We start from the raw sequence: 27064 nt of genomic DNA, 5'->3' as shown, positions 1-27064 counted from the left end.
TACCAGACTGACTTTTTTATGCTGTTTTGGATGACATACTATACTATGACTTTTTATGGTATTTCAGGTGACATACTATACCATTACTTTTCCATGCCTTTCCATGTTTGGTTGACAGATGAAGATATTGGGTTGAGTAGCAGGAATGGGCAGTAGTGTGCTGAAGGCTGGAGGTGAATTGGGTGGAAGAGGGTTGCATCTATTCGTCCTGAAATGACAACAACAATATGATTGGCTTTGGGAGATTGTGACAAAATCTGGTTGCATTGATTTAGAGTGAAGCCCATAGTCAGCTGATAAGATAGAAGCTCGGTGAGGCAGAGATTTCTGAATGAAATGAGGCCATAAAGTCTCCCTGCTAAGCTTCATGGCCTTTTTATGCTATTTTGCATGATATACTATACAATAGTGTTTCATGCTGTTTTGGGGGACATGCTATACCATGACTTTGTATTGTACCATGGTATTTCATGTGACAAGTTATAATATGACTTTTTTATGCTTTTTTGGATGACATGGTAGACTATGATTATTTTATGCTGTTTTGGAAAACATACTTAACAATGACTTTAATGGTATTTTGAACAACATAATATACTATGACTAAAAAGCTAAATTAAGCTTATAAAGCTTGTATGAGTGACAGAACATAATTCCTGCAACAATCATGAGGTTGTCATCACCATACAACCAATAGCTTTTTACAAGGTGTCCATTACTAACCTCACAGACACTTGATAGGGGTTTGCATTGTAATGCAGTAGCCCAGCAGTGTAATAAATGTTAAGTTACTGAAAGTTCAAGTATTCAAATGGACCATGGATAATCAAAATATAAAACAAGCTTTTCATGCCACATTCAGGGGCCACACAAAATGTTGTCTGAACGCTGCCACTGGTCTGCCTGCCGCGCTTTGAGATGTTGTAATGTGATGTAATATGCACCCACATGTTCAAACATAAATCAATTATTGTATCAATGAGTGTTTGGAACCATGCTGAGAAGCCGCAGCCTCTTTTAAAGGGGGAATGTAACTGGAAAAGTGCCAGACCAGAGTTCAAAGCCAAGGGACAAAATATCAATAAATACACAAGCTTAAGATCCTCAAATACAGTGATCGAAATAAATGACATAATGATAACCTAAGGTCTAATTCAACAAGATAATGTATGAAATATGGTAACCTTTACTCTCGCTCCTCTCTCTTGTCAAAGAAAAGAGAAATCTACTAATCCATTTGAACACACCTGTTTAGCAGGAGAACCTCTCTCATCTCTCTCAAAGCAATTACGTGATCAAAGACAGAGAGTGCAATCAATGTCCAAAGTAATTGGTCTTACCTGCCATGCAACTCCCGTTAGAAAACTATTATAGCTAACTGCTGTTCTGGTCACCTCAGCAGCAGCTGTCCAATCACATCAGGTTGAGAGGTTCCCTGAGTGTTTCCCCCCCGCAGCCTCTGCTTGAGCATTATCAGCCAGAATCAGAGCAGAGGATGAGCCGGCTCTACAGCGAGGTCTGTCCTTATGACTTACAGTGTCTTGATTAAAGCGGATCGTAATCTCATCAGATGTTTGATCCACAGGGCTTGTCTGCCCGGCACACACACTAATGGAAGATGACTGTGTAAAGTTATTGGTAAACAGGCAGCAAGTTACTAGAATATTGATTGATGATGATTTTCATTGTGCATTCTACTGTCCTGTCTATTTCTATTAAAAACAGCAAATGTGTTATAGGTGTCATTTGACATTTCAGGATACATACACTTATTTGCTTTGATGCAAAGGGATAGATGAGGAGATTGATGTTACTCACATGTATCTATTGGTATTTGTATGTATGGACTTGGAGCCTGAAGACCCTTATCTTTGCATTAAGATTGAAGATGTGGGAAGACAGCATGGGAGTTATGTCCTAACTATTTTTTGATGATCAACAATGACTCTGTCTCTGCTGGATGATATGCAGCCATAAAATGAGAAATCTGATGTTGTGAATAATTAACAGAGAGATGGATAATTGAATTAAGATACAATGTTTGTTGCGTTTAAGACTTCACAAATTAATATTTAAGACTATTTTATCATTTTCAAGGCCTAACATTTATGAATTTGAATGTAAGATATTATAATACCTTTTAAGGAACAGCAGACACCTTGTGATTACTTCCATATATATTTATATTTTAAGAGCTGTCAGTGTTATGAAATATTATGTTTAATTAAAGCTATGAAAGTGTTAATCTGTTTATCACAATGCAATTTAAGTCCAAAATTAACTTATCTAACTTAAAGCTAGACCAAATTTTTGCAATCATAACATGGCATGACCATTTCACAGCAGTTCCTTGACCTCTGACCTCAAGATATCCAGGTGAAAAAAAGGTTCTTTGGGAACCCATGAGTCCTCCTTTTACCAACCCACTTTATGCTCATCCCATGAAGTTTTTGCTTTCATTTGATTCCTAATCCAGACAGTCTGGTAAGAACTGCTTAACTTTGTCAAAGTGGACTTCATAACTGTTTTGGAATGTAAAATAATGGAACTGAAACCTTGTGATTAAAAATTGCAATTAATCGCTGCTAACTATTGAAATTCAATGATTAATTTAAATTATTGATTTTTAAAATTAATCATTTAACAGCCATAATATTTTAACTATAGTAATAATAATAATAATACTACTAACAACAGCAATAATAATCAAGATTGTTATCATCATTGTAATCATAAGCATAGTAATCATAACGAGTTGTATTTGTAAAGCACCTACTAAAACCATCATTACAAAGAGTTTTATAGTGAAAAAACAACATTAAAATTTCTAGTTAATGTTTGAATAACCAGGCAAGCATAAGGAAAATTGAGAAATTGACTTAAGAATAATCAATGATTAAAAACCATAAATAAGAGGTGCCCAGTAGCTCACCTTTTAAAGCAGGCATCCCATGCACAGAGGCTGTTTCCTCGCTGCAGTAGCTGCAGGTTCGACTGCAACCTGCTGCCCTTTGCTGTATGTCATCTCCTCTCTTTCATCCCCTTTTACGCTTCAGCTATACTGCATAATAAAGGCAGAAGCAAAGAAATAATTAAAAAAAACATAATTAAAACACAAAGTGTAAAAACACCTCATGAGCAGTGCAAGACTTCAGTGTGACATAAAGAGTAAGGTTCAATGTAATTCAATAGGTTAAGAAAAGTATACCTAAACATTTGAAGAGCAAATTATAGGACAGCATTTTGATAATGGTAGATCTTCAAAAAGGATTGTAAAGAAGATACTGACGTAGCAAGCCGGAGTTCCTCATGCAGGTCCTTTCACAGCCGAAGATCCTGAACGGCAAAAGTTTGGTCCCCTTTTGTCTTTGAGCATAAGGTGGAAATAATCAGCAGGTTCCTGCCTGAGGATCTCAGATTGAGTGATAGTTAGTGAGGCTACAGCAGTTCTGATATATATATTTGGGGACAGTCCATAAAGGGCTTTAAAATCAATAAGTAAAATCTTAAAATAAATCTTAGAATCAGATCCATATGTTATGTTTAGAATGACAATCAGATCAGATGTGTAGAAAATGCATGTACTGAACAACGCACATGTACTGTACTTCCATCAAACATAAGAGCATGCTCACAATTCATAGATACTAATGGGGGAAAAAAAAGATCTTGAGATTTTATTACCACCAAGAGCAATCTGTGATTTGAGTATACTGACCCTTTAAAATATAGCAATTCACAGTAGATGCTGTTTACTTTAAATTTGCAGTAGAAAATTGACATTTTCTGGATGAATTTTAGCATATCGCATGGTGGTGGGCCAGTGAGCCGAGGAAATTGTAATAAATCAACCCAGACATGAAATGCAGGCCTGTAAGTTGAGAAGACGGCCGTTCACAGCAGCATCTGTCTCGCAGTGTTTGCAGCCTATTACTTATGATGCTCCAATGTAATCCGTCTTGCTTTGTCACACCGTGAATACACTGAGCACCTAAAGTGCCCCCCCATCATGGATCATTCTTCTTATACAGTACGCTCCACACACATCATCGTATTTCAGTCGTGAACATGATTGTGAAAACTGTTGGCTTTTCAAAGGGATTGTCTGTCTAGCACAGAGCCTTGGTGTAGCAAATCGGTCTTCATGGCAGAAGACAGTATGGGATTTTTTTTCCTTTTTTTTGAGCCAGGGCTCATTGGGATAGCCATTTCTTTTGATGTCATGTCATGCAATGGCATTTCAAGGGGGAAATATGTTCCTTTGTAGAAGACAGTCCAGGCAGGCAGGCAATGACAAAGGCAGCTTCAATCAAATCAGACACGTAATTAAAAGTTCTGAGAGGCTCAAAACTGGCAAGGTCAACTGAAAAAGAGTGAAGAATAGAGCTATTTCGTTAAGAGATTATCACCTGGAAGAATTGACAGATGCAGGTTGTGATGACATTGGAGTAACTGTCTGTGTTTCGATCTGTAGATAAACCGAAATAATACAAAAACAGAAAGGGAAAAAAAATCACATAACTGAAATATAACAATATTAGCAATGGTCTAGTTACAGCCTGGTGCCTGTAAGGCTGTTTATTAAGAGGTCAAATTAATCTTTGAGCCTCTGGTGCTGGTGTAAGCAGAAAGGACACATATGCATACAGTTTTGGGTCAGGTAGTCTTTTTGATGGTGATGCCCAAAATATACAATGCAGACTGTGCTAGAATAGAGAACACAAAGATTAATACTATATATAATATATGGAAGCCCTTTTCCACCAGTGTGAGGGGGAAAAAAGTTGTTTTTTAGTAATTAGAAAGAGAAACTTTCTCACAATTATGAGCTTATATCTTAAGTTACGAGTTAGCATTGCAAAATAATGCCTTAATATTTCAAAATGTTCTCAAGATGAGAGAGTTTTCAAAATTTTGATTTTCTATCTCAAAGCGATGACTTAATATCTCCAAATAATGACTCAGTGTTTCAAAATAATGATAAACGTTCTCAAAATAATGATTTAACAACCTCACAATAAGAACTTAATATCTCAACATAATAAGGCACAATAATCAGTCATCATTTTTGTGATAAAGACATTATTATTTCGAAAAGTTTCTCATTATAATGACTTAAACAATTCTTTTCATCACACTGGCAGAAATGGGCTGCTAAATTAATTAAATATTAATAATGATTCTAAACATACAAATTTGACTTCTAATTGTTTAATAGGCTATTTTACATGATATAGGTAACTTATGTTCAGTATTTTATCTAATGTTTTACACAGCTCTGCTACAAATGCTGGACTGCAGACTTTAGGAGCTGTCCGTGGTGCTGAGAGTCATTGTTTCTCTTCAGAGTCTTTGGCGGGGTCAGCTAACTAACAGCTGCCCAGGAATTGGCAGAAAATCAAGGTCCCACTCAATGACTGCCCTCCTAATAAGGGTAACGTCCACTTAATCAGGAAGTGTCACCGCTAAACACATTCCTGCCAAGAACCTCTTACGAAACATTAGCAATATATTGTTAATAAAAAATATGGAGATAAAGTCACGTGAACGTTTTTTTTTGGGGGGGGGGGGGGGGGTTTATTTTAATCTTGGAATTCCACTGGGAACACAGGATTAATTAAAACATTAACAATTAAGTATAAAAAAAGAATTAAGGCCAAAACGCAGTGAGAGAAAGTAACTGAGTACATTCACTCAAGTACTGTCTCTTTAAATACAACTAAGGTACTTGTACTTAAGTTGATTATAATTAGGGCCCGAGCACTGACCGCAGTCGGTGAGGACCCTCTTGGAATGCAAGGAATTATTATTTTTCAGCCATATGAATCGCATTTTTGGAGATCTAAACATGCTCACAAACACATGAAACTTTGTATGTACATCCTGGCGAAAAATTTCATATTTTGGTGGTTTTTCAAAACGGGCGTAGCACAATGACTCCATAGCGCCCCCTAATGTGTAGCCGCAATGGCCAGTTTCACCTACAATTACACAATTCGGCACACTTATTTACCATGCCTAGATGCTCAACAAGCCTCTTGGACCCACACCTCAAACCCAGCAGGAAGTCAGACACTTTGGATTTTGTGCTAATATTTGCAGATTTCCATCTTCGTTCTATTGTGGACTTGTCCTACAGGATTAATCCAATCAACTTAAAATTTGGAGTTTCCAATCTTAACCCCTTGGTGATGAAAAGTTATCAAAGGTCTACGCAAAACCTTTCCGGTTTTCCCTTGGCGCATAGAATTTGAATGTTTCGCCATAAAAAAGGAAATTAACTTTAGAGTACATTGTCCAGTCTTCCTGAAACTTCATAGAACTGATAAAGGTCCCACCTTGGACACGTCTGTATGACAATATTCACTATCCATAACAGCACCATCTAGTGACCACTGGAAATATATATTTTTTTATACTTTCACAAACTTGTCCTACACAATTAAACCCATAAAGTTTAAATTTTGTCTGTATTATCTTAACACATTCCCGATACACATGCAAAGTGTTAGGAGGTTTGGCTCAGTGGGTAAATCAGGCAGTTAGTGTATGTGAGGTAGCTTGTTCAAGTCTTATCTGGGACAGGTGACATTTGACTTTAATGGCATAAATAAAATAAAATATCAGCTGATATATGTGTCTTTCTTGCAACAACAGTTAAAAAACACACAATTGTCTTAAGAACTTGGTTAGTTATCACTTGGTTGGTTATCAGCCTGACTCATATATTAATCAAGTTTTTGACAGATGTCACTACGGATACTGACATAAATGGAACATTGAAAATTGCAAAGCATCTGTAGGTTTGGCTCAGCGGGTAAATCAGGTCATTGGTGTGCCAGAGGTTGGTGGTTCAAGTCACAACTGAAACATTTAATATTTATGGCATAAATAATATAAAATGTCGGCTGATGCATGTGTCTACTCTGCTGATATAAGTCTTTGATGGCGTACCTTGCAACAAACACTTAAAACAGTTAATTATAACACACAATTGTCTCCTTGTCTCCTGAATTTCATGTACAGAATACTGCTTTTCCCGGCCAAGAACTTACAACAATTGTAAAGTGTCTGGAGGTTTGGCTCAGTGCCTAAATCAGGCAGTTAGTGTGCCAGAGGTTGCTGGTTCAAGTCCTGCCTGGAACATTTGACTTTTATGGCATAAATACAATAAAAAATCAGTTGATATATGTGTCTGCTCTGCTGATATAAGTCATCGATAGCATATCTTGCAACAAACTCTTAAAACAGCAAGGAACGTCAATATTCAGGATTTGAAAATTCAGGAGACAATTGCAGTTTCGGTGTTCCCTTTAATTCAGTATCAGAAGTGACATCATTAAAAACACACAAAGAGTGTCTTGAGGTTTATGTCAGTGGCTAAATCAAGTGGTTAGTGTGCCAGAGGTTATAGGTTCAAGTCTTGCCTGGAACCATTCAACTTTTATGGCATAAATAAAATAAATACCAGCTGACATTTGTGTCTGCTCTGCTGATATAAGTCATCAATGGCGTACCTTGCAACAAACACTTTAAACAGTTAAGAAAACACAATTGTCTCTTTCTCCCCTGATTTTTCCTGTACAAAATACTGCCTTTCCCTGCCAAGAAATTACAACAATTGTAAAGTGTCTAGAGGTTTGGCTCAGTGGGTAAACCACATGGTTAGTGTGCCAGACGTTGCTGGTTCAAGTCCCATCTGGAACAGGTGACATTTGATTATTGGCCAGAAATCAGGTACAAATGAGGTAAAACCAATATCAACAGATGTGTCTGTCAAAAAAAAGGAATATCGGCCTGACTAATATATCAGTTGGGTTTTTGACAGACGCATTTGCTGATACTGGTTTTACCTGTTTTGGGACCACTTCACCTGTTTTTTTGGCCAAAACCATATATCACTCAACTTTACTGCCTTAATTTGTTCTGCAATTTTACAGTCAGTGTCTAAACTGTATGAATCTACAGTCAAATGAAATTGTATTACATAAATAAAATAAAATAAAATATCGGCTGATATATCTGTCTGCTCTGTTGAAATAAGGGTCATATGCTGTTGAAAGGCAAAATTCAGTGTCGACAGTGACGCCTGTCAAAAACTTGACTGATATATGAGTCAGGCCGATATTCCTTGATTTTGACAGACGCATCTGCCGATACTGGTTTTACCTATTTCGGGACCTCTTCACCTGTTTTTTTGGCCAAAACCATATATCACTCAACTTAACGTTCCTTAATTTGTTCTGCAATATCACAAACAGCGTCTAAACTCAAAAGGTCAGTGTTGGCAGTGGCAGTCTGTTGAAAACTCAACTGATAAGAGTCAGGCCGAAATCAAATGTCACCTGTCCCAGATAAGACGTCACCCAACCTCTGGCACACTAACCACCTGATTTACCCACTGTGCCAAACCTCCAAACACTTTCAGTACATGAAAATTCAGGAGACAAGGAGACAATCGTGTGTTCTTCTAACTGTTTTAAGTGTTTGTTGCAAGGTACGCCATTGATGACTTATATCAGCAGAGCAGAGACACATATGTCAACCGATATTTTATTGAATTAATGCTATAAAAATCAATGTTACAGGCAAGACTTGAACCAGCAACCTCTGGCACACTAACCACCTGATTTACCCACTGTGCCAAACCTCCAAACACTTTCAGTACATGAAAATTCAGGAGACAAGGAGACAATCGTGTGTTCTTCTAACTGTTTTAAGTGTTTGTTGCAAGGTACGCCATCGATGACTTATATCAGCAGAGCAGACACATATGTCAACCGATATTTTATTGAATTAATGCTATAAAAATCAATGTTACAGGCAAGCCTTGAACCAGCAACCTCTGGCACACTAACCACCTGATTCACCCACTGAACCAAACCTCCAGACAGTCAATGTGCTTTCGACGTTCCATTTAGCTCAGTAACAGCAGTGACATCTGTTGAAAACTCAACTGATATGTGAGTTGGGTTGATAATCACCTAGGTCCTTGGCAGGGAAAATCAGTATTCAGTATATGAAAATTCAGGAGACAATTGTTTGGGTTTTTTTTAACTGTTTTAAGTGTTCGTTGCAAAGTACGTCATCGACGACTTATATCAGCAGAGCAGAAACATATATCAGCCGGTATTTTATTTATGCCATAAAAGTCAAATGTTCCAGGCAAGACTTGAACCACCAACCTCTAGCACACTAATCGTCTGAATTACTCATTGAGCTAAACCTCCAGACATTGTACATGCTTTCGATATTCTATTTAGCTCAGTAACAGCAGTGACGTCTATTGAAAACTCAACTAACGTGAGTTGGGTTGATAATCAACTAAGTCCTTGGCAGGGAAAATTAGTATTCAGTATATGAAAATTCAGAAGACAATCATGTGTTTTTTTTAACTGTTTTAGGCATTCGTTGCAAAGTACGTCATCGATGACTTATATCAGCAGAGCAGAAACATATATCAGCCAATATTTTGTTTATTTATGTTATAAAAGTCAAATGTCACCTGTTCTGGACAAGTCTTGAGCCACCAACCTCAGGCACACTAACGGCCTCCCTCTGAGCCAAACCTCCAGACACTTTGCATGTTTTTAAAATTCTGTTGAACTTAAAATTACAATCTCATGGTTTACGAGTAAGTGTTTTAACAGACCATGCCAATGCATCTGAAACCTCACCTGTGTTTTACCTTGATGATAGCTCTTTGCTTAAGACAATTGAATTTAATTGTCCTGGATGAGGTTTGCACCAATGATCTGATTCGGTACACTTATGTATCATGCCTAGATGCACAAAAAAGCCTCTTGGACCCAAACCCCAAACCCAACAGGAAGAAGCCATTTTGAAGTTTGTGCTCATTTTTGTTGATTTTGGGCCTCGTACTTTTGCCATCTTGTCCTACAGGATTAATCCGATGGACTTCAAATGTAGTGAGTCCATTCTCTACCCCTTGGTGATAAAAAGTTATCACAGGTCTGCGCAAAACTTCTACGGTTTTCCCGTACAATTCTTATGTCTCTCTTATGTCTGTGGACTTCATAACATTAGGTAATAGTTTCTTTGCAGATTCAGATTAAAAAGAGATTTAAAGATGGTCATAAATAACATCGGAGGTAACATACTGTGGATTTTAAGACTGTGTTGTAAATTGTTCCAGCAGCAAGGAACAGGATCTTTGATAGGCAGTTGTCATTATTTTTCATATTTTCTATACCAAATGAATAATATCTCAACTGTGATCAATAGAATAATCAATTGATATAAAATGGTTGTTAGAAGCATTTCTTTAAGAGGCTGTGCGGCGTATCTTTGTTTCTGGTATGCAGCACATGTTTATCCTGATGAATTTATCATCACCTGTCATAACCTATCCGAATTGTTTATGTTTATTCATGAAACATAGAGGCTCAGTCTAATCTCTGGGGTCTCTGATCAGTTCTTTCTAGGCCGATCCTCTATAAAAAAAAATAAAAATGTTTTGATGCCACATATTCCCTTGAGAATGGCCAAATAGCAAATAATGGCTTCTTCTTCTTCTGTGTTTACCGGTGTGAAAGGTGTTAGATGAATCGTAGGAGCGGTGCTGAGTGAGGAAGCCTGTTGTGTCTCTGTATGAGTGTGCTGCTTGCTCTTCAGTGAGGCCTGCAGTGCATTAATTTGTGCCATTAACACCTCAGTCGTTAGTCATAATTCTTCAATGGAAAGTGAGAATTACACATGAGTAAGTGTCACCAGAGTGAAATAAAGCAGATGTGATGTGTGTAATTATTTACTCCTGATTCTTGCTGGAGCAGAAAAGCAGCCCCAGCAGTGGTGAAACTTAATAGTCGTGCAAAACAATTGGGACTAATTTAGTATGTTGTTACCATGTAGTTACCAAAAATTGTAATTTTACTCCATGTTTTAGAAAAGTACTGAGTGTTTTTTAATAATGACACTATATGTTTGTTACCCATATTTAAACACTTAAACCTTGTAGGAACAAGTGGGCTTTGAACTGAGGGCCACAGACAGGGTAGGGAGTGGAAAACTATTTGTAGAAAGAGTGTAACAGTGGTTTTGGTGTTTTCATGGGATTTGTTGACTTTCAGAAAAATATAGAATAGCAGCCTTTTATCCTTCACTATTGGTGGCAAAAAGCAACTATTTTCAAGCATCAAAGTTCTTTTTTACTTACTATTTTTTGTATTGATTTACCAACAGTGTAACTAATAAATGCTATGCTTTTTGGAATCCACAAAGCGGGGGCATATCATTAAGATGGTCTAAAACAGAGTTTTTTTTAAAGTGCAGCAGGGGCAAATGGCAGCCCTCAGAAACATTTTTTGCAGCCCCTGAATGTGACATGAAATGCATTCATTTTATTTTAATCATCTGCAGCACATTTAAATACTTTTATCTTCAATAGGTTACTTTTAATACCCTTTATGGATACCGTATTAAACTGCACCCCTCTAAGAGGCGTCTGTTGGGTTAGGAATGACAACTTGGAGAAAGTTACTGGTTGCTACATGGGATTCCGATATTGTATTTTTAATCTGTAATACTGAAATAAATAAATAAATAAATATTATGATTGTTTTTATTATTATTATTATCATTATGTTTTTGTTTTTTTGTGCAGTTTCCCCATGTGGCCCTCAGTCAAATGTTGGCTCCCAAAATTGACACTCTGTCATCAAAACTTTGAGAACCTGTGATCAGAACAGTTTGTGTTTCAGCTGCATCATCTGCAACAATAACATAACTTTGACTCCTAAAATAAATAACTGAACTAAATTGAGGAGAAGTTGTTTATGATGGATTACTTACTGTATATCAAGCGAGGCGTTTGCTCAACCAGTTTACACTGTACTGCAGGGGAGTGGAGCTGCTGCTTATCTGAAAGGGAAACAATAACAGAAAAGACATCTTTAGAAAATGGTCACCAGTGTTTTGACATACATATGATTTGTAAAACCACCAAAACCGTCCTGGTTGTGAGGCTCAACTTCATCTTTCATCTCAATCAGACACAGACTAAGGCTCATTTGCAAGAAAATATGGTTAGTTTCACATGTGAAGTTTATCTGACTTTGGGTCTTCCAGATATTTTCTCTACCGCCTCCACGGTGTCTACTGAAGTTGCAACCGACTTTTTACTGGTTTCAGAAAAACTTTTACTCATAATATTTAGAATCTGCTTCACTCAGGCAGGGAGGTGGTTATCTTTGGCGTCTCTATTTGAAAATCCTCTTTAATGAGGTTAGAAAATGTAATGTAAAAAAAAAAAACAAGACTGTATTTAACTGGAGTAGAGTTTTCTGCTCTTCTCTGTGAACCGCAGTTTTCAGTAATTGCATCTCATGGGATTTGAGCTTCATTTGTTGTCCAGTGAGGAGGCAGAATCTCCAGCAGAATACGTAAAACAAATTGGGGGCATCTAAGAAAAACTGACACATTTCTCAGTTTTTTACACTGTGCACTCGATTCAACAAATCCCTCTGATCAATAACAATAACAAGTTTTACAAGTTTTGTTTTGTTGCTGTTTTATTCCATTGCATATCTGCATTAGAGAGGAGGTAAACTGGCCCTTCATTAGCTGAGTCAGGATTTAAATGTGTTCAAATGTCGTGGTCATGTAGTTGCTGAGTAATTAATTAGCAAAAACATACCTACATTAATGGTCAAGAGACAAAAAGAGGCAGGCACTGAGCCTCTGAACTGCTGTGAGACAATATCCATCTCCCCCACTGGGTCAGTCTCCTTTAAATATTATAGTCAAGATTTGCATATTAATTTTCATTGATGCTGTTCTCTTATATATGTGGCACCAGCTGATAAGAACATCTTAGTGACAGCCTGTGTATCCGACACACAGTGACTAAAGGAGATAGCAAAAATCAGCGTGCACAGCTGCGATTCCTCCGCTGGCCATAAAGCCGTAATTAAAATTGCACTTCCTGCCTCTTTCCAAAGTACAGTACAAGATCATGTTCATCATATCAAGCCTATTAAAATTTCTCTGTGTCATTTTTAATCTATAGGTAGACTCTGTTTCCAATTTTGCCACGCGAAATAAGGCGTTAGTATGTAAGAAGATCCAAGAGATTACTGAATGGATGTATGGAAGTTGTCAAAGTCAGCAGCTATGTTGAGGGAAAAAAATTACTTCTGGCTTCAAAGTGGCAGATTATTTTTGAAAATGTACAACACTGTTTTCACACTTTGCAGCTGGCAGTACACTACACACCAATCTAAGACTGAAATGTATTTTCAGAAAAGTTAATCAAAACTTCTCATCTGTGGGATTCTGTGTGTGTTATCTTCATAATCTTGATGTCCTAACTCTTGCATTTATAAGGCATCACACCAATTTACTAAACTCCAAAACTATATTATGTATATAAAAAGGACAGTTCACCCCAAACAGAGGTCATATTTTTGCCTCTCACCTGTAGTGCTGTTAATCAACCTGGATTGCTTTGATATGAGTGGTCAAGTGCTGGAGATATCGTTCATAGAGATGTCTGCATTCTCTCAAATGTTGTGGAATTAGATGGCACTCGGCTTTTGGTGCTCAAAATGTTAAAACAACAAATTTTAAAAATTCAACAGCAATGTCTTAAGAAATCAAAACCTGCTTACTTGAGATGATCCACAGATCTTGTGAGCAGTTTTATATTATTCAACTACTGTCTTTATACCAAACTACACCCGCAAACCATACCTATAGAAGCCCTAAGAGGCAAGGTGGGAAAAAAAGAAATTTACAGGCAAATAAATAGCACAAATAAGTAGGAGAAAAAATATGTGTTTTTGATTTTGGTGTGAACTGTCCCTTTAACATCTGAGTGAGAAATTGTCTTTGATCCGGTAAAACATCCTTTTAACAAAGACTGAACAAGGAGCAATCACATGTCTGAGCTTTAAATTGCTTTAATGTGGTCATCCGCACAGTCAGCATCAGAAAATATGAATAGAAATCCAGGGTAATGAGCTGGAGAAAGAGTGCCAGGAAGCTGCATGTCTCGACAGCTGATTAATGGGATCCTCGCAGAATTGGATTTGAATATCAATGCTGGCCTATTGCTTAAACTGACATTAATTGCCACCTATTAGATTGGCTCTGCACCCCTGTATTTCAAAACAATCTCCGCCATTGCGAGATTAGAAGAGAGAAGAGTTGGGGGGCAAGCGAAAGCTCAGAGATGTGTCATTTGTCAGCTGGTGCAGTGTGGCAGTTTTCACAATTATTAGTGTGTGAGACACAGAGAGAATAAGCAAAAGAAAACCCCATTTTTAGCAAACAGAACCAACCACTGGCCCCTAGAGGCTACAATCTTAACTACAGCTCATAATACAGATGTTGAATAGACTAATTCACAAACTGAGGATTGACATGATCTCATTTTAAGGCACAGCTTTTGACACGTCGAAATAATAAATTGCAAAAAAATCTTTACCAGCACAAAAGCTTTAACGCTTAAGCACTTACATCACTTGAAAATTAAAGGATTTCTTTCCACCCATAAGCAAAAGGGACACCAGCCACAACATGCTGATATTGAAATAAAGAAAGGTTACAATTGGCATTCATTCCCAGGACAAATGACTCTGCAGTGGTCACAGGTGTTAATAAGCACTCCAATTGGCAATGATAGAAATGCAACACTCAGGTAATTTGATGCAAAATGTGGCACCACAAAATACCATCCATGTCTGTCCAAGAAGTGCTCAAACACAGTTCCAAACTTAGTTAACACAGAGTCTGAGAGAGAGAGAAGGAATAATCAGCAAATATACAGAAGCTGTAACAACAACAACAACAACAAACAACAAAATTGAAGGAAAAAAAGCATGAACTGACATTCAGTTAGCCTACTTTTTGCCCAAATATTTATTCTAGCTGAAAATGAGATTTTTTTTTGGCACTGTTAATGTGAAAGGCAAAAAAAAGAAAAGACGTTACCAATTACTTTTCTATTTTACAATACAACATCAGAAGAAGAAAAAAATCATAAAATTCCTATGTCTCAGCATTTTTAAGAATGTTACATCCCCAAAATTTACCCCCCCCCCAAAAAACTTAGAAGCCTTATTCAACCCCTTCCTGAGAAGCTAGCATGCACCACTGGATTTCTTAGGTTTTCTAGTTTCAGATGTTATTAGTATGATCAATGTAGCTTTTAAGCGCAGCCTGGTACAGTCTCTGAAAGACAGGAATGTTGGCCCTGATTTATGCAATAAAAAAGTAATGCATTATATATGGACCTTTTTCGCATCACGTTTGACATGTTAATGTTGACAGCCCTACTTGTGCGTCTTTTTAAAGATCTGTGGGAACCCTGAAGATATTTTGCTTGCAAAGTTTTTTTTTTTTTTCAACTGAGGATGGTGTTAGAGAAAAACTTCAAAATGAAAATGATTCCTCCTCTGAGGAGCAAGACTGTGCACAGAGAAATGTATCCAATAAATTTAATTCATGTGTACAAGTAAAGCCCCATGATGCTAGATGAGAGGTCTGGGCCACCACAATTGTTAGGAATAAACCTCGGGGCATCATGAATGTCTGTGCCAAACTGCAGGACAATGTGACCAACAGTTTTTGAGATTAAAGTGGGCAGACGGAAAGATGGACCAGCCAAGCAGCAGACATCACCATCATTAGGCTCAGCTGGTACTGGGGCTAAAATGTCACACCAGCAGTCATTTTGCATTTCTTTGACAGTAATCACTGAAAATGGAACGAGTGTTTCATTTGTCTTTCTCCTTCTCTCCCCCTTTATTTTTCGCTACCTTTTTTCTCTCCCTCGCTATTTCTCTTTCTCCCAGAGTAATTGATATGATATGAGTGCTGGCAAGTGTAATCTTCTTTTAATTAAGACCTGCTGCTGGCACCGGCTACAGACAGATAGTGACTTACGGCTCTCCTCCTCTCATTTTTCTTCCCCTCTTCTATCATCTTATTTTTCTTCTGTTACTCCTCCAACTTTGGTTTCCTCATCTTTCTCTTGTTATCTCAACACTCAACTCTTTCCTCTAACATTTTACTTCCTGCCCTGCTTCTTATCATCTACTCGGCCTGCCACTAACATCCTTTGTCTTCTTTTCTTTTTCCAATTTCTCTCCTCCCTTGTCGATTCTTTCTCGTACGCTGCAGTCCCAGCACCATGAAGAGGAAAAGAGAGCCCTCAGCCGGGAAATCATCCTCCTCAACAACCACCTCATGGAGGCAAAGATCACCATCAACAAACTCAGAGAGGACAACGTAAGCACTCAGAGCTGCATCATGTAATATGAACTCCTGCTGACATCTCAAAAATCTCAACTGTCTTCAGTTTCTCTTCAGCTGAGGACATGTCCAAATTATATATATTTCACCTTCAAGCCAACAAATTAAGCAGTAGCCTGGGGCATTGAGGGCCACCGAGATCTGGGGCCCTGGGGCAGTTGCTGCCCTTGCCTTGTCTATAATCCAGCCTTCTTATCTTGAACTCTAGCAGTTTTCCAAGATGGAAACACTTTCTCCCGTCTCATTGGCAGTCCTCTCTGTCAACCCACTATTGCTAAAAGTCTCATATCCACTGTACTTTTCTGCAACATCCTGGATATTTGTGCTTCAAGGAGCCACAGCAGATAGAGGAATTAACTCTAAGCCACTGGGTGTTTTATAGTGATTATACAGAAATCAATGGGCATCCTCAGGGCTGCTTGAATTTGGAGCCGGGGCTGCATGGATCTGAGCTCAGGGGCATGTGGCAATCTGGTGCCTCACTTTCTTTGAAGTGATTTTACTGGCATTTCTACTAGGGGCTCCAGGTTAGGTGAGATTTTCTCCCTTTGGTCTATGGCAGTTTTTAGCACTTCTGAGCTATAGAGTATTTTGACAATCCCCCCAGATCCAGCCTGGCTGATTGGAGTCAAGGTTCATTTAGAGTAGGAGGAGAATTTGTCCCGTCAGAGCCAGCAGCGAGATGGGAATTTCCTCCAGAGAGCAAGCTTTGAATTTACTGTTTACAGCATGAAATAAACTGAATAATCTTTCAGATGTGACATGTCTGAGACCTGACGTGGAAAACAAATGCATCACTTTGAGTAAAAAGTATTACATTTTTGTTACTCATAAGGGACAAAAGCAGTTAAATCTACAATAGTTTTTCACCATGAATTACCAGGTGCAGACTGAGGGGGCCAAGGTTCAGAGCCCCAGTTTCAAGTGACTGAATTTTTGCACAAAACAAATGGAATTATCTACAACACAGTCACAAGATCAAAACTCCAAGGCAATTCAACACAATGATCTCAAAACACTTCACCACACCACAGTGTGCAACAGTTTTGACTCTGTGTGATTCTGCATATTTTTTTGTAACTCGACATCATTAAAAGTGAAGAAAACCTCAATGATTGTCAAGGCTTAAATAAAGGCTTGAATAAAAGAAATTAATGCATGATTGCTAACACATTTTGCTGGAAAGTCAAAGAGACACAAAGACTAGAAAAAAAAAAGAAACGCTTCATACCATAATTAAAATGAAAAATAAGCACAGAGAAACACAAAACAACCACAGAGAGATGCAAAATTACCACAAAGACTCAAAAAATGCTTACAAACACAAAACAGCTGGAAATGACTTCTTCAGACCACCGGCCCAAATCCATTTCTTGACAAATCAAGATTCTATCTAGATTGATTTTAGAAAGCCTGGACAGCCAAAAAAACTCATGAAATGGATCCAAACCATGTTTGGAAGTAGTGATTCCATGAACATGATTCCAATCAAATGTCTACAGATTGGTTTCAGTCTCGATGCTCTGGCCGCTCTAATTGAATTTCAAGTGTCTTTTGCATCACTTGCAACGTGACACGCAAGGACGTCATGTCCAAACCAAAATTGCTAAGCAGAGTGTAGAACAGCCTCCTTTGTCTGTATGTCTGTCTGATGCAACAGAGGGGTTTTTGCATCATGACTTGATAGCATGATTGTTTGGAAGGTGCAATGATAGACCTCCTTTTCTCATGCCTCTGCATAGGAAAGCTGCGTCACCAGCGTAGCTACTAATGTAACGACGCCTGAGTTGCTACAATGTGCAGATGGGTTAGTTATATCTGACTGCGCAAATCCGATCTGATCACTTTCAAATAACAGATTGGACAGTCTTTCTGATGTAAGAAACAAATTTGATTTGCCTGCAGTCTGAACATAGCCAAAAATATGCAAAAAAAAGGAGCCTTGTCACTTGTAGCTGTTTGTACCCCCTTTTACACTGTTCAAGGCTGTCTGTTCAAGGCTGGAGTATTGCCGTCATGTCGTCTTGCCGTTCTCGTTAAATGATCCAATTGGGGAATAAGCTGAGAGCGGAGCTAGTAACAGCGCCAAAACAATCAAGACAGTTAGGAGGATCGGACTATGGGCAGCAAGAGATTGAAGTTTTGACAATGTGTTCTGCATTTCCACAGCAGGAGATGAAAAGAAGTAGCTGATAACTGGTAGCAGTTAACTCAAAGAAGAGAAACAGCAGCCAAAAATTAGGAAAACAATGAGGTCTGGGAGCTCCTTACCCTCAAACTGAGGACGAGGCCAGCTGGCATATGACAGAGAAGGTCAAAGATGGTTACTGTCATGTTATTTTCATCGTTTTTGTGTAGAAAGCACTGCTGATGTAGATATTATATGTCACATTAGAGGCCGATACACTCAGAGTGCCTCCATTTTTTCCGGGATGCTGGCATGCTGTCTAAAATCACAGACAGGAGTGATATGATGCCACCATGTTTAGGTCTGTGTAGAAATGTAAAGGCGGCATAAACAGGGGACTTTGTAGTCGCCCTATAGCGCAGTCTTTGTGTAAAAAGGGCTCACGTCTCTTTCAGTCTGGTCCTATTCCTGTAGGAGGGGTGGGGGCCCTCTATATATCTGCCCCCCTGGGCCCATAGCTCCATATTCCATCCATACTTATTACAGACCGATCAGACTGCATGAATACAAGGTCTATACAAAGCCACCAGAAATTTCCATTACTCTTTTCACAGTCATTAGATGTATGTACAGTATATTGAGATCTCATCATCATTAAATTCACTAAAACTGTCTCGCTAGCAGCTGGTGGCTGACATTCCCAGCAGAAACACGCCACACAACTCGTGTTAACTAAGACATCACCAAGGTCTCAAAGGTTTACTTGACATGTCCACAGGAACTAAAGGGGGCCCAAATCACCCCTGGTGACAAGAAGAAAAGAAATAAAGTGATTGAAAAAGCAGTCACTGTTAACTGGTGGGGGAGTCAAAACTGTCAAAGAGAAGGCTTTGATGTTACTGGAAGTATTGTCAGGACTGTGGTGCGACAGAGGCTTGGGGAGGCTACAGTGCAGCCAGAACTGACCTTTATGAGAGGATGGATTTCACAGCGGTGGGAGAGCAAAAGAAAGTGAGCTAAACCAGCTAACCACCCCACCCACACATGCATTCAGAAAACAATTCAACCCTGCATCCGCTGTGCCAATACATCACCCGCGCTCTGCTCTGAAATTTAAGTAAAAACCTAAAAAACATCCATTATAGAAAGAAAGCACAGAGAAAGAGAATAATAATGCTGCAGTAGCTTCCAGAGGCTGGAACGCACAGATAAGTGAATGCATAATAAAATTAGCACACCCAGATATATTACAAATTAAAAAGTTCAGTGCTGTTATTAAGATCCTGCAATACCCTGATGTCAAGCTGGTGAAATAATATAGCCAAGGTGAAAAATACACACTAACTAATTGAACTCCACCAGCTTCAATGGATGAATTTGCTCCTTTGATTTGATGGTTCACTAAATCATAGAATTGCCTAATCCAGCAGGCCACTTATTCCAATCTTCCAATGGAATACAGCCCACTATATTCACTACATATTGAATGCTATACTATTCATTTCTCATGATTAAAAATCCAGTCATGTCAGACATCTTGTATTGTATCCCCACGACCCATAATTTATTTATAAATTCTTCATAAATAGCAAATTGATCCGTTCTATTTTTAGATGGAGCTGTACTAAGACAGTAACTTTACTGTATCCTGAAATTGTTTCCTCAGAAGTCCCCCATAATTACAAAATAATTAAACCATAATTAGAAGGCTGTGATCTAAAGTGTTTATACCAGCGGGTGTTGGAACACAATCCCCCTCGGTCAAAAGCTTACTTGAACCATCAGGCTGCTAAAATGATTTTTAATGCATGAATTTAGTGATTGAGGATAATCTTTCTGCCTCTTACAGGACCTGTACAGGAAAGACTGCAACCTGGCAGCCCAGCTGCTGCAGTGCTCCAAGTCTCACTACAGAGCACACAAGATGTCTGAGGTGAGCTCCCTGACTCCACTGCTATAGCTGCATTCAAATCTGTGCTGCAACAAAAAGGTTTACAGACTTGGGCTTTAAAACTAAGTTTAAACAATTTAGAAAAAAACACTTGAATTAAAAAGATTTCATATTTGGTTCAATTACATTCCAAGTAAGACTAGATAAAGTTATTGGTGTTTTACCCCTCTATTATAGCAGAAGGCTGAAAAGAGTCCAAATTCTGGCTTGATTACAGGCTGTAGCGAGCATAAAGAACATTGAGGTCATATGCTCTGTGTTCATTATAGGATTTCAGGGGGTTTAGCAACCTGGGGGGAGTTAACGTTCTTAATTATTTCAGAATTTTATTATGGTGGGCATTTTAAAGGCTGATTCCAGTTTAGACTGGATAAACACAAGTTTGACTTATTTTAGCCTACAAAAAATTAATAAATACAATGTTCCCACACATTGTTTGTTAATGAATTTCAGAACTTTTTTACAACAAAATATTTTACCTAATTTCCCTTTTTTAAGATTTTTTAAGGTGGCTTGCACTAAACATTCCCACTGCCAACTGGCTACAGCACTAGATTTTAAGTAATGCAGGGAATGTACTTCATGTAACATTAGACATGTTTTGGGACTTTTATGAGCATATTTTAAACAAAAATTTCAACAATGTATATTCAAAACTTTTCCAAAACAATCAGATAACAGCCTGGATAACAGTTTTTATAATTTCATAACTTTTCCAGGAAATGACTGTTGGAACCTTGTTTTTTAAATTTAAGACAATTAAAGTTAAATAGAAATAAATATCTGATCAAAGAATACATAAAAAAGCTTAAAGCGGGGTTACCTGTAGCTCACTGGGTAGAGTGTGCAGCCAATGTGCCTGAGACTTCTGCAGCGGCCCGGGTCTGAGTCCGGCCTGTGGCCCTGTGCTGTGTGTCATTCCCCCTCCTCTGTCCCACCTTTCCTGTCTCACTCACACTGTCCTGAAAATAAAGGGAAACAGCCTTTAAAAAAAATCTTTAAAAAAACAGGACAAACATTTCAGACCCAGATGCTCGACACTGCAGACATATAAATAAATGCTGTAAATAATTAGTGTGCTAATGAACTATTCTTGATGCATTATTTCTGTAGTGTAGAGAGGTTCCCCATTTCGAAGCCTTGGTGAGTGGTTTTCACAATAAGACAAAGTCACAGTGCTCATGGCCTCTTCAGTCAGACTGATGAAGGTCTGCTGTCTGAAGTACCATCTGTCTGCACCATGGCTCTGCATAATGAATGAATGAATGAATGAAAGCCCCGCCTGAGACGACACCTGATGCACAAAAGAATAAAAGTTATATTCTCCAACAAGGCTGTTAGTTGACTGACATACTGTAGCTCACCCAATTACTCGAAATCTGCTGCAAACTTTAAAAATCCTGGTTAATTGGTTAATTAATCCTGGGTTTTTAAACGTGATACTTGCATCAGATACAGCTGTTTTCAGTTTGTCTATGTAGACTCTATCTGTCCCTATCAAATAAAACATAAATAAATACAAAACATTTGATTATTATTAGTGAAAAAGTATAATTAGCTCTCATTATGAGAAATAGGAAAATAATAAATTCAGCTTCACATCTAAAAAGATGATGTTTTCTGTTTTCTTATACTGATCCTATTTAAATAAACAGAGCAATGGACAAGATGGCAAGATGGAGGTAAACTCTATGAGCTTAAAGGATGCCTACTGTTTGTAACTTTTGCAGAACAGCAGCCACTGTGGCCACAAGTATCCCAATTATGGAATAACAGTAAATGCCAAAACATAGTGTAATGTTAGCACAAGGAGGCAATCATCACTAAGTCAGCAAACTGACAACTGATGTCCATTATAATGTCATAGCAATATCTCTCTTTAGTTTGCTAGCACACGTTGCTATTATTAACCATCATAAACTATTGGTCATAGGGGGCTAAGTAAAGATGTAGCAGCAAAAAAACCCACGCTTGAATACACAAACTCCTCCTGCTCCTTCATTCCCATGTATAAGTAATACCCTTTAACAGGCTTCTGGAAATATTAAAGCTTGAGGTAGGTGCGATACACCATCATCTGTATCTGTTCAACCCGTCTATGTATAAAGAGAACCAGACACAACATCTGAGGCAGGGCCATGTTCATTCCTATTAAAGTTGCAAGTTGCTCAGTGGCACATGTAGCCCGAAAACCTCAATTTCTGGGTAAGGAAAGTGCCCAGATCTTACCCATTGCGGGGTCCATAGAGCAAGTGCACTTGAGATTTACAGTGGCTGAGTGGCTAACTTCCAGTTTAGTGTTAACCTGAATGGGGATATAATGATTTGATTGAGTGGCTCTTCTAGACTTTTGAAATAGATCAAATCCTGACAGTGAAATTAGTCATTTTGCAGGATCGCAATGCTCAAAAAATGTATCCGCTGATTTATAGATGTCTCTTTCACAATGTAAGTCTATAGGAAAAAGTCTTGCCATATTTGGCCACTATCTAAAATTGTCTTCAATGTCTGGCGTGTTCCTGGGGACCTGGTTTAACCAATTAAATTATCCGTATCTATATCTGTTCTCAGAATGGGTAGAGTTTAAACAGGAAGTTGGTGGAACCTGACTAGAAGTTATGTTAAGCCTAAAATAGATATGGGTTGATCAGAGGTTGCTATATTTATTATTTATTATAAAACTATTTTCAGACCAGCCTCAGAATTGAGCTTCAGATTATTTCTGATCACACGATTAAGAGAATTACTTAGCTACCCAAATGAGAATTTTGCTTTATCATGAGCAGTTATATAAAAACACTTTACTCGAATGATACTCATGCTCATAAAAAGATATTAGTTTAATCCAAGTTTTCTGCTCAACCTTAAACTGCGTAAGTGCTGTGTGAAAACATTTAACAGGCAACAGTAACAGTAATTAAGGGTGGAGAGGCTCAGCAAACGGTCAATTAAGAGAGGGTGCAGTTTATTCCTAACACATTAAACTTTTCATTTGTAAGAGGAAAAATGTGCTTTTTTGTCTTTCTGAAGTTACAGTCTCACTTTCAGTATAATTTGCCTGTAAAACATGGAAATGTAAAACCTCTTCTGAATGTGAAGTATTCTGAGGAAACAGCTTTCACAGAGTGGCTGTAAATTGCTAGAATGACTAAAATAATAAGTGCCACTTCCATCAGACACCATTAAACCACTTATTTCAATAAATGGAACAAGACCTGTGGACGTGTATGCTGTCACGTGGATTAACACTGTGTGACTGTTAATTAAGATTTGCCTCAGATAGCTGCTAATGCTGAGCTAACTTCCTTGAAGCACACACTGTATATCATTTTGTGCTCCCCCCTACAGCCTCACCTACTTTCCATCTCTATTCCCTCTGGGAGTCAGCAGCTGCTAAAAATAGCTCAGACTTAAAAGATGCACGTTATTTTATGCCGAGGCGAGCTTCTATTTCTTAACAAAGCCAAGTCAGTATTTTATCTTTTTCTATTCCCAGCTGGGGGCCCGGAGCACTGGTTTAATTTGAATCTAAGCCGTTCCCTGTGGAACTGATATGTGTTTGATGGTAGACACAAGAAAGACAGAGAGAGAAAGAGAGAGAGAGAATGAAGGCCTTTTGGTCATGAAGGCAGTGGTGCGAGAAGAGAAAGATGAAAGGATAAAGAGAGGGAGGAAAAAAGAGAGAATTCAGTGTGGCAGGAACAGTTCTCACTGACCCTGACCAGCTTTAATAGGCACAAAGAAACCAGTCTGTAATTGACAGAAACAGTTTTCTCAATCATGAGCCAATCAAACAGATTATGTGTCAGTCTGTGTGTGTGAGAGGGTGAGACAGAGCGAGGACGAAAGAGAGACAAGGAAGCATGGGAGAGAGAAGGACAGAGAGTTACTTATAAAGATGGAAATATTAATGCAAGTATTTAACCCTTTGAACCCTAGCCAAATCGGTTCAATTTCTCTCGGAAACATGGAAAAAAAGGTAATGGGCCTCTTAGTAAGAAATGTCCAGCAAATTTTAAGAAATTAGTAGATTTTGAAAAAAAAAAAATATTAAATTTTAAATGATTTTTACAGAGTTACTATAATTCTTAGCACTTTTTCCAAGTTCATTTTGGTTTGGTTTTGTTCTGATTGATTTTCTTTCTTTTTTTTTGTTTTGTCCTGCAAATTGCAAGAAATTAGTACATTTGAAAAATATCTTTTTTAAAGTTAGGAAAAATTTCCAGAGAACTATTTTTTTTTTTCAAATTTTTTAATTCTATTTTTCAAATATTTTATTAAATATATTTGCAATTCTTTAGGCTATTTCCCTTTTAAGCAATTTCATTGCTGTTTGTTTTTTTTTTTTTTAATTTATTTACTTTTTGGGGCTACTTTTCATGTAACTTTTTTGCATTATCTTAATAATTCCTCAGTTATGGGTCATTTCTTCTTAAGTTGCTCATTGCTTTCTCCCAAGAGATCGAGTCAATTTGTCCAAATTTCAAAGGGTTAATGTTCCTGTTAACTCACTTTAATGGAATAACAAAGTTGAGGAAAGTTAAAGAAAATCAGGACTGCATGAGGAGGAAAGGAAGGCAAACAGAAAAATAAATAAAGCTTGTGCTCAGCAATTTCCTGACAAGTTCATTAAAGAGGCCAAGGAGTGCAATTCTACTGAGAAACACAAACTGGTCTGAACTGTGAGAGCTTCGAGAGAATGAATTACTTTCTTAACTAGAATTATAGATTAAAATCCTTGAGGACTGGCTCTAAAAATATCTTCAGTGCAGACACAAAAAGCAAAGAATCTTTCTGAGGAAGAGATTCAAGTTGATTGTATAAATAATTAAGAAAAGACTGTTGAAGAATTCTTAATTTTTTAGAGATCTTTTTGGGCTAAATCTGAAAAGTGGCTCAGCAGCTTTCACAAAAAGCATCTGTGTGGATTTTTTGTCTTCATCGAGCTTCTTCTGTCTCTTTGCATGTCTGTATTTCTTGTCTTAGCTGCCACTGGATTTCCAGGAACGCATCAGTTCCCACATGGAGAAGCAGAATCGGGGTAGTGGAGCCTCTGTAGCGATGTGCCACTCAAATTACTCCGACGCCGTGCCCACAGCCATAATTGCCAAGGTACTGGAAAAGCCAGAACCAGGAAGCAGTTGCCCTGTAACGCGCTCCCCGAGCCCACAACCGCAGGATGGAGACTTTCTTACAGGAACAGGAAGCACTGATCAACTGAGCCGCCGCATTTCGTATAAATCATCCGACCTGTACTGCAGCGATACAGCCCTTTACTGCCCTGAGCGATGGCAAGATACAGAGCGCAGGCAGAGTGTCGACCTCCAAGGCACCGGCCTGCTCCAGCTTCACACCCAGAACTCCACCGACAGCAACCCAGAGGAAGAAGCCTACCACTCTGGAAGTTTCTCCCACCATGAGCCTCCATCCTCCTTCCACCACCACGATGACTTCGGCACTGGTAGCCTCCCTGCCTCCAGTTCCTACTCCAGCTTCAGCCTCGCATCAGATGAAAAGGGGGGAGTTAGTGGTGGTTGTGGCCGCACTGCCAGCAGCACCTTGTCCTCTTCCCATCAGGGTCTCTATATGGACTGGCGAGATGGTGGCAGTGGGGACTATGAGCGCAAAAGTATGTCCTCCTATGATAAAGACAGCCCCAGCTTCCCCAAGTCCCTCAGCATCCAGCACATGGTGACCCCCAGGAGCCCGCAGAAGGGCACATCACCAACGTACACAAGGACGGCTTCATGCTTCAGCGAACCATACCATTCCAGCACGCCTCGCCTGGCGTCCTCTCACAGCATGGGGTCCACAACAGGACTGGGCCAAGCTCATGGGGGAGCTCTGGACAGCCGTGGTGACGTCCAGGTCCCTGAGGACGACTTAAGCAGCCGATGGAGGCAGCTCAGCGTGGAAGACATCAACACATTTGCATCTTCCTACCGTAACATCACAGGGCGTGTCTCTCCATATAGCTTCTCTGAGCGCCACTTTGCCATGGGCCCCTCCAGTAAGGTCAAGGGGTCCCTCTACAGCAGCTTCCAAGAAGGAGATGATGTCTTCCACAGCCGCGTGCTGGACCAGTGTTTCGCTGTCGGCCCCCCTTCCTCCAGCCGCAGCCAGAAACCCATGGAGCATCGTAAGCAGGAGAAAACTTCTGTGCTGTACAGAGCCAAGGAGGACAGTCAGGACTCCGAGTGCAGTTTGTTCCTCTCAGGGAGCTCTAAAGAGAAGGAGAGCAGTGGGGGAGCGACGGCGGCAAGCAGCACCAAGAAGGACTACGTGAATCTGAGTGCAGACAGCTCGGCTGAGTCCTTACACCAAAGCTCCCTCGAAGCTTCAAGTCTTCAACACTACCCCAGCCCCAGGCCGAGCGTCCGGCCCCGCCCGAGCTCCAGCTCCGCTCTCAGTGTCGGCCCTGCACTCCCAAAGAAGACCTCTCTAAGATACCAAAAATTTGGCAGCACGGGACTGACAAGGAAGGACAGTTTGACCAAGGCACAGCTCTACGGTACGCTGCTGAACTGAGCGGGGGAGAGAGAGCTTTTCATTTTATGCATGATGACGATGATGATGATTCCTAACTTAACTGTACTGTACTGTATGTCTCAAAAGTTCCCTGCAGCAAACACATACTTGGTGTGATGGGGTATTAACATGTTGTTGTTTTATGTATCTCTTAGCCAAGGCACGTTTCATGCAGTCTGCAA

General features: G+C 39.0%; 2 protein-coding genes and 1 long non-coding RNA gene across 6 annotated transcripts in view; 1 reads left to right on the top strand and 2 right to left on the bottom strand.

The window, feature by feature from the left end:
* The window catches only part of LOC121953275 (brain-enriched guanylate kinase-associated protein), a 75488-nt gene extending 48606 nt beyond the window's left edge, over positions 1 to 26882 (top strand). The window contains exons 5-7 of the mRNA XM_042500266.1: positions 16144 to 16251; positions 20253 to 20336; positions 25341 to 26882. Coding sequence (XP_042356200.1) covers positions 16144 to 16251; positions 20253 to 20336; positions 25341 to 26882 — 1734 coding nt within the window. The remainder of the gene's footprint in view (positions 1 to 16143; positions 16252 to 20252; positions 20337 to 25340) is intronic.
* LOC121953278 lies at positions 93 to 3816 on the bottom strand. The gene is made up of 3 exons (XR_006106498.1): positions 3290 to 3816; positions 2933 to 3061; positions 93 to 208 (listed from the first exon to the last, which is right to left on the bottom strand). It is a non-coding gene; the product is annotated as an uncharacterized LOC121953278 (long non-coding RNA).
* The window catches only part of wdr25 (WD repeat domain 25), a 47264-nt gene continuing 32005 nt past the window's right edge, over positions 11806 to 27064 (bottom strand). For all 4 annotated transcript variants that reach the window (XM_042500269.1, XM_042500270.1, XM_042500267.1 and 1 more), the window contains exons 8-9: positions 21178 to 21316; positions 11806 to 11880 (exon numbers count right to left, since the gene is read on the bottom strand). The gene's annotated coding sequence lies outside the window, so the exon portion shown is untranslated. The remainder of the gene's footprint in view (positions 11881 to 21177; positions 21317 to 27064) is intronic.

This window comes from Plectropomus leopardus, chromosome 14 (assembly GCF_008729295.1).
Source record: "Plectropomus leopardus isolate mb chromosome 14, YSFRI_Pleo_2.0, whole genome shotgun sequence".
Lineage (NCBI taxonomy): Eukaryota > Metazoa > Chordata > Actinopteri > Perciformes > Serranidae > Plectropomus > Plectropomus leopardus.
The sequence above is the reverse complement of the archived record's forward strand: the minus strand, read 5'-3'. Positions and strand labels throughout refer to the sequence as shown.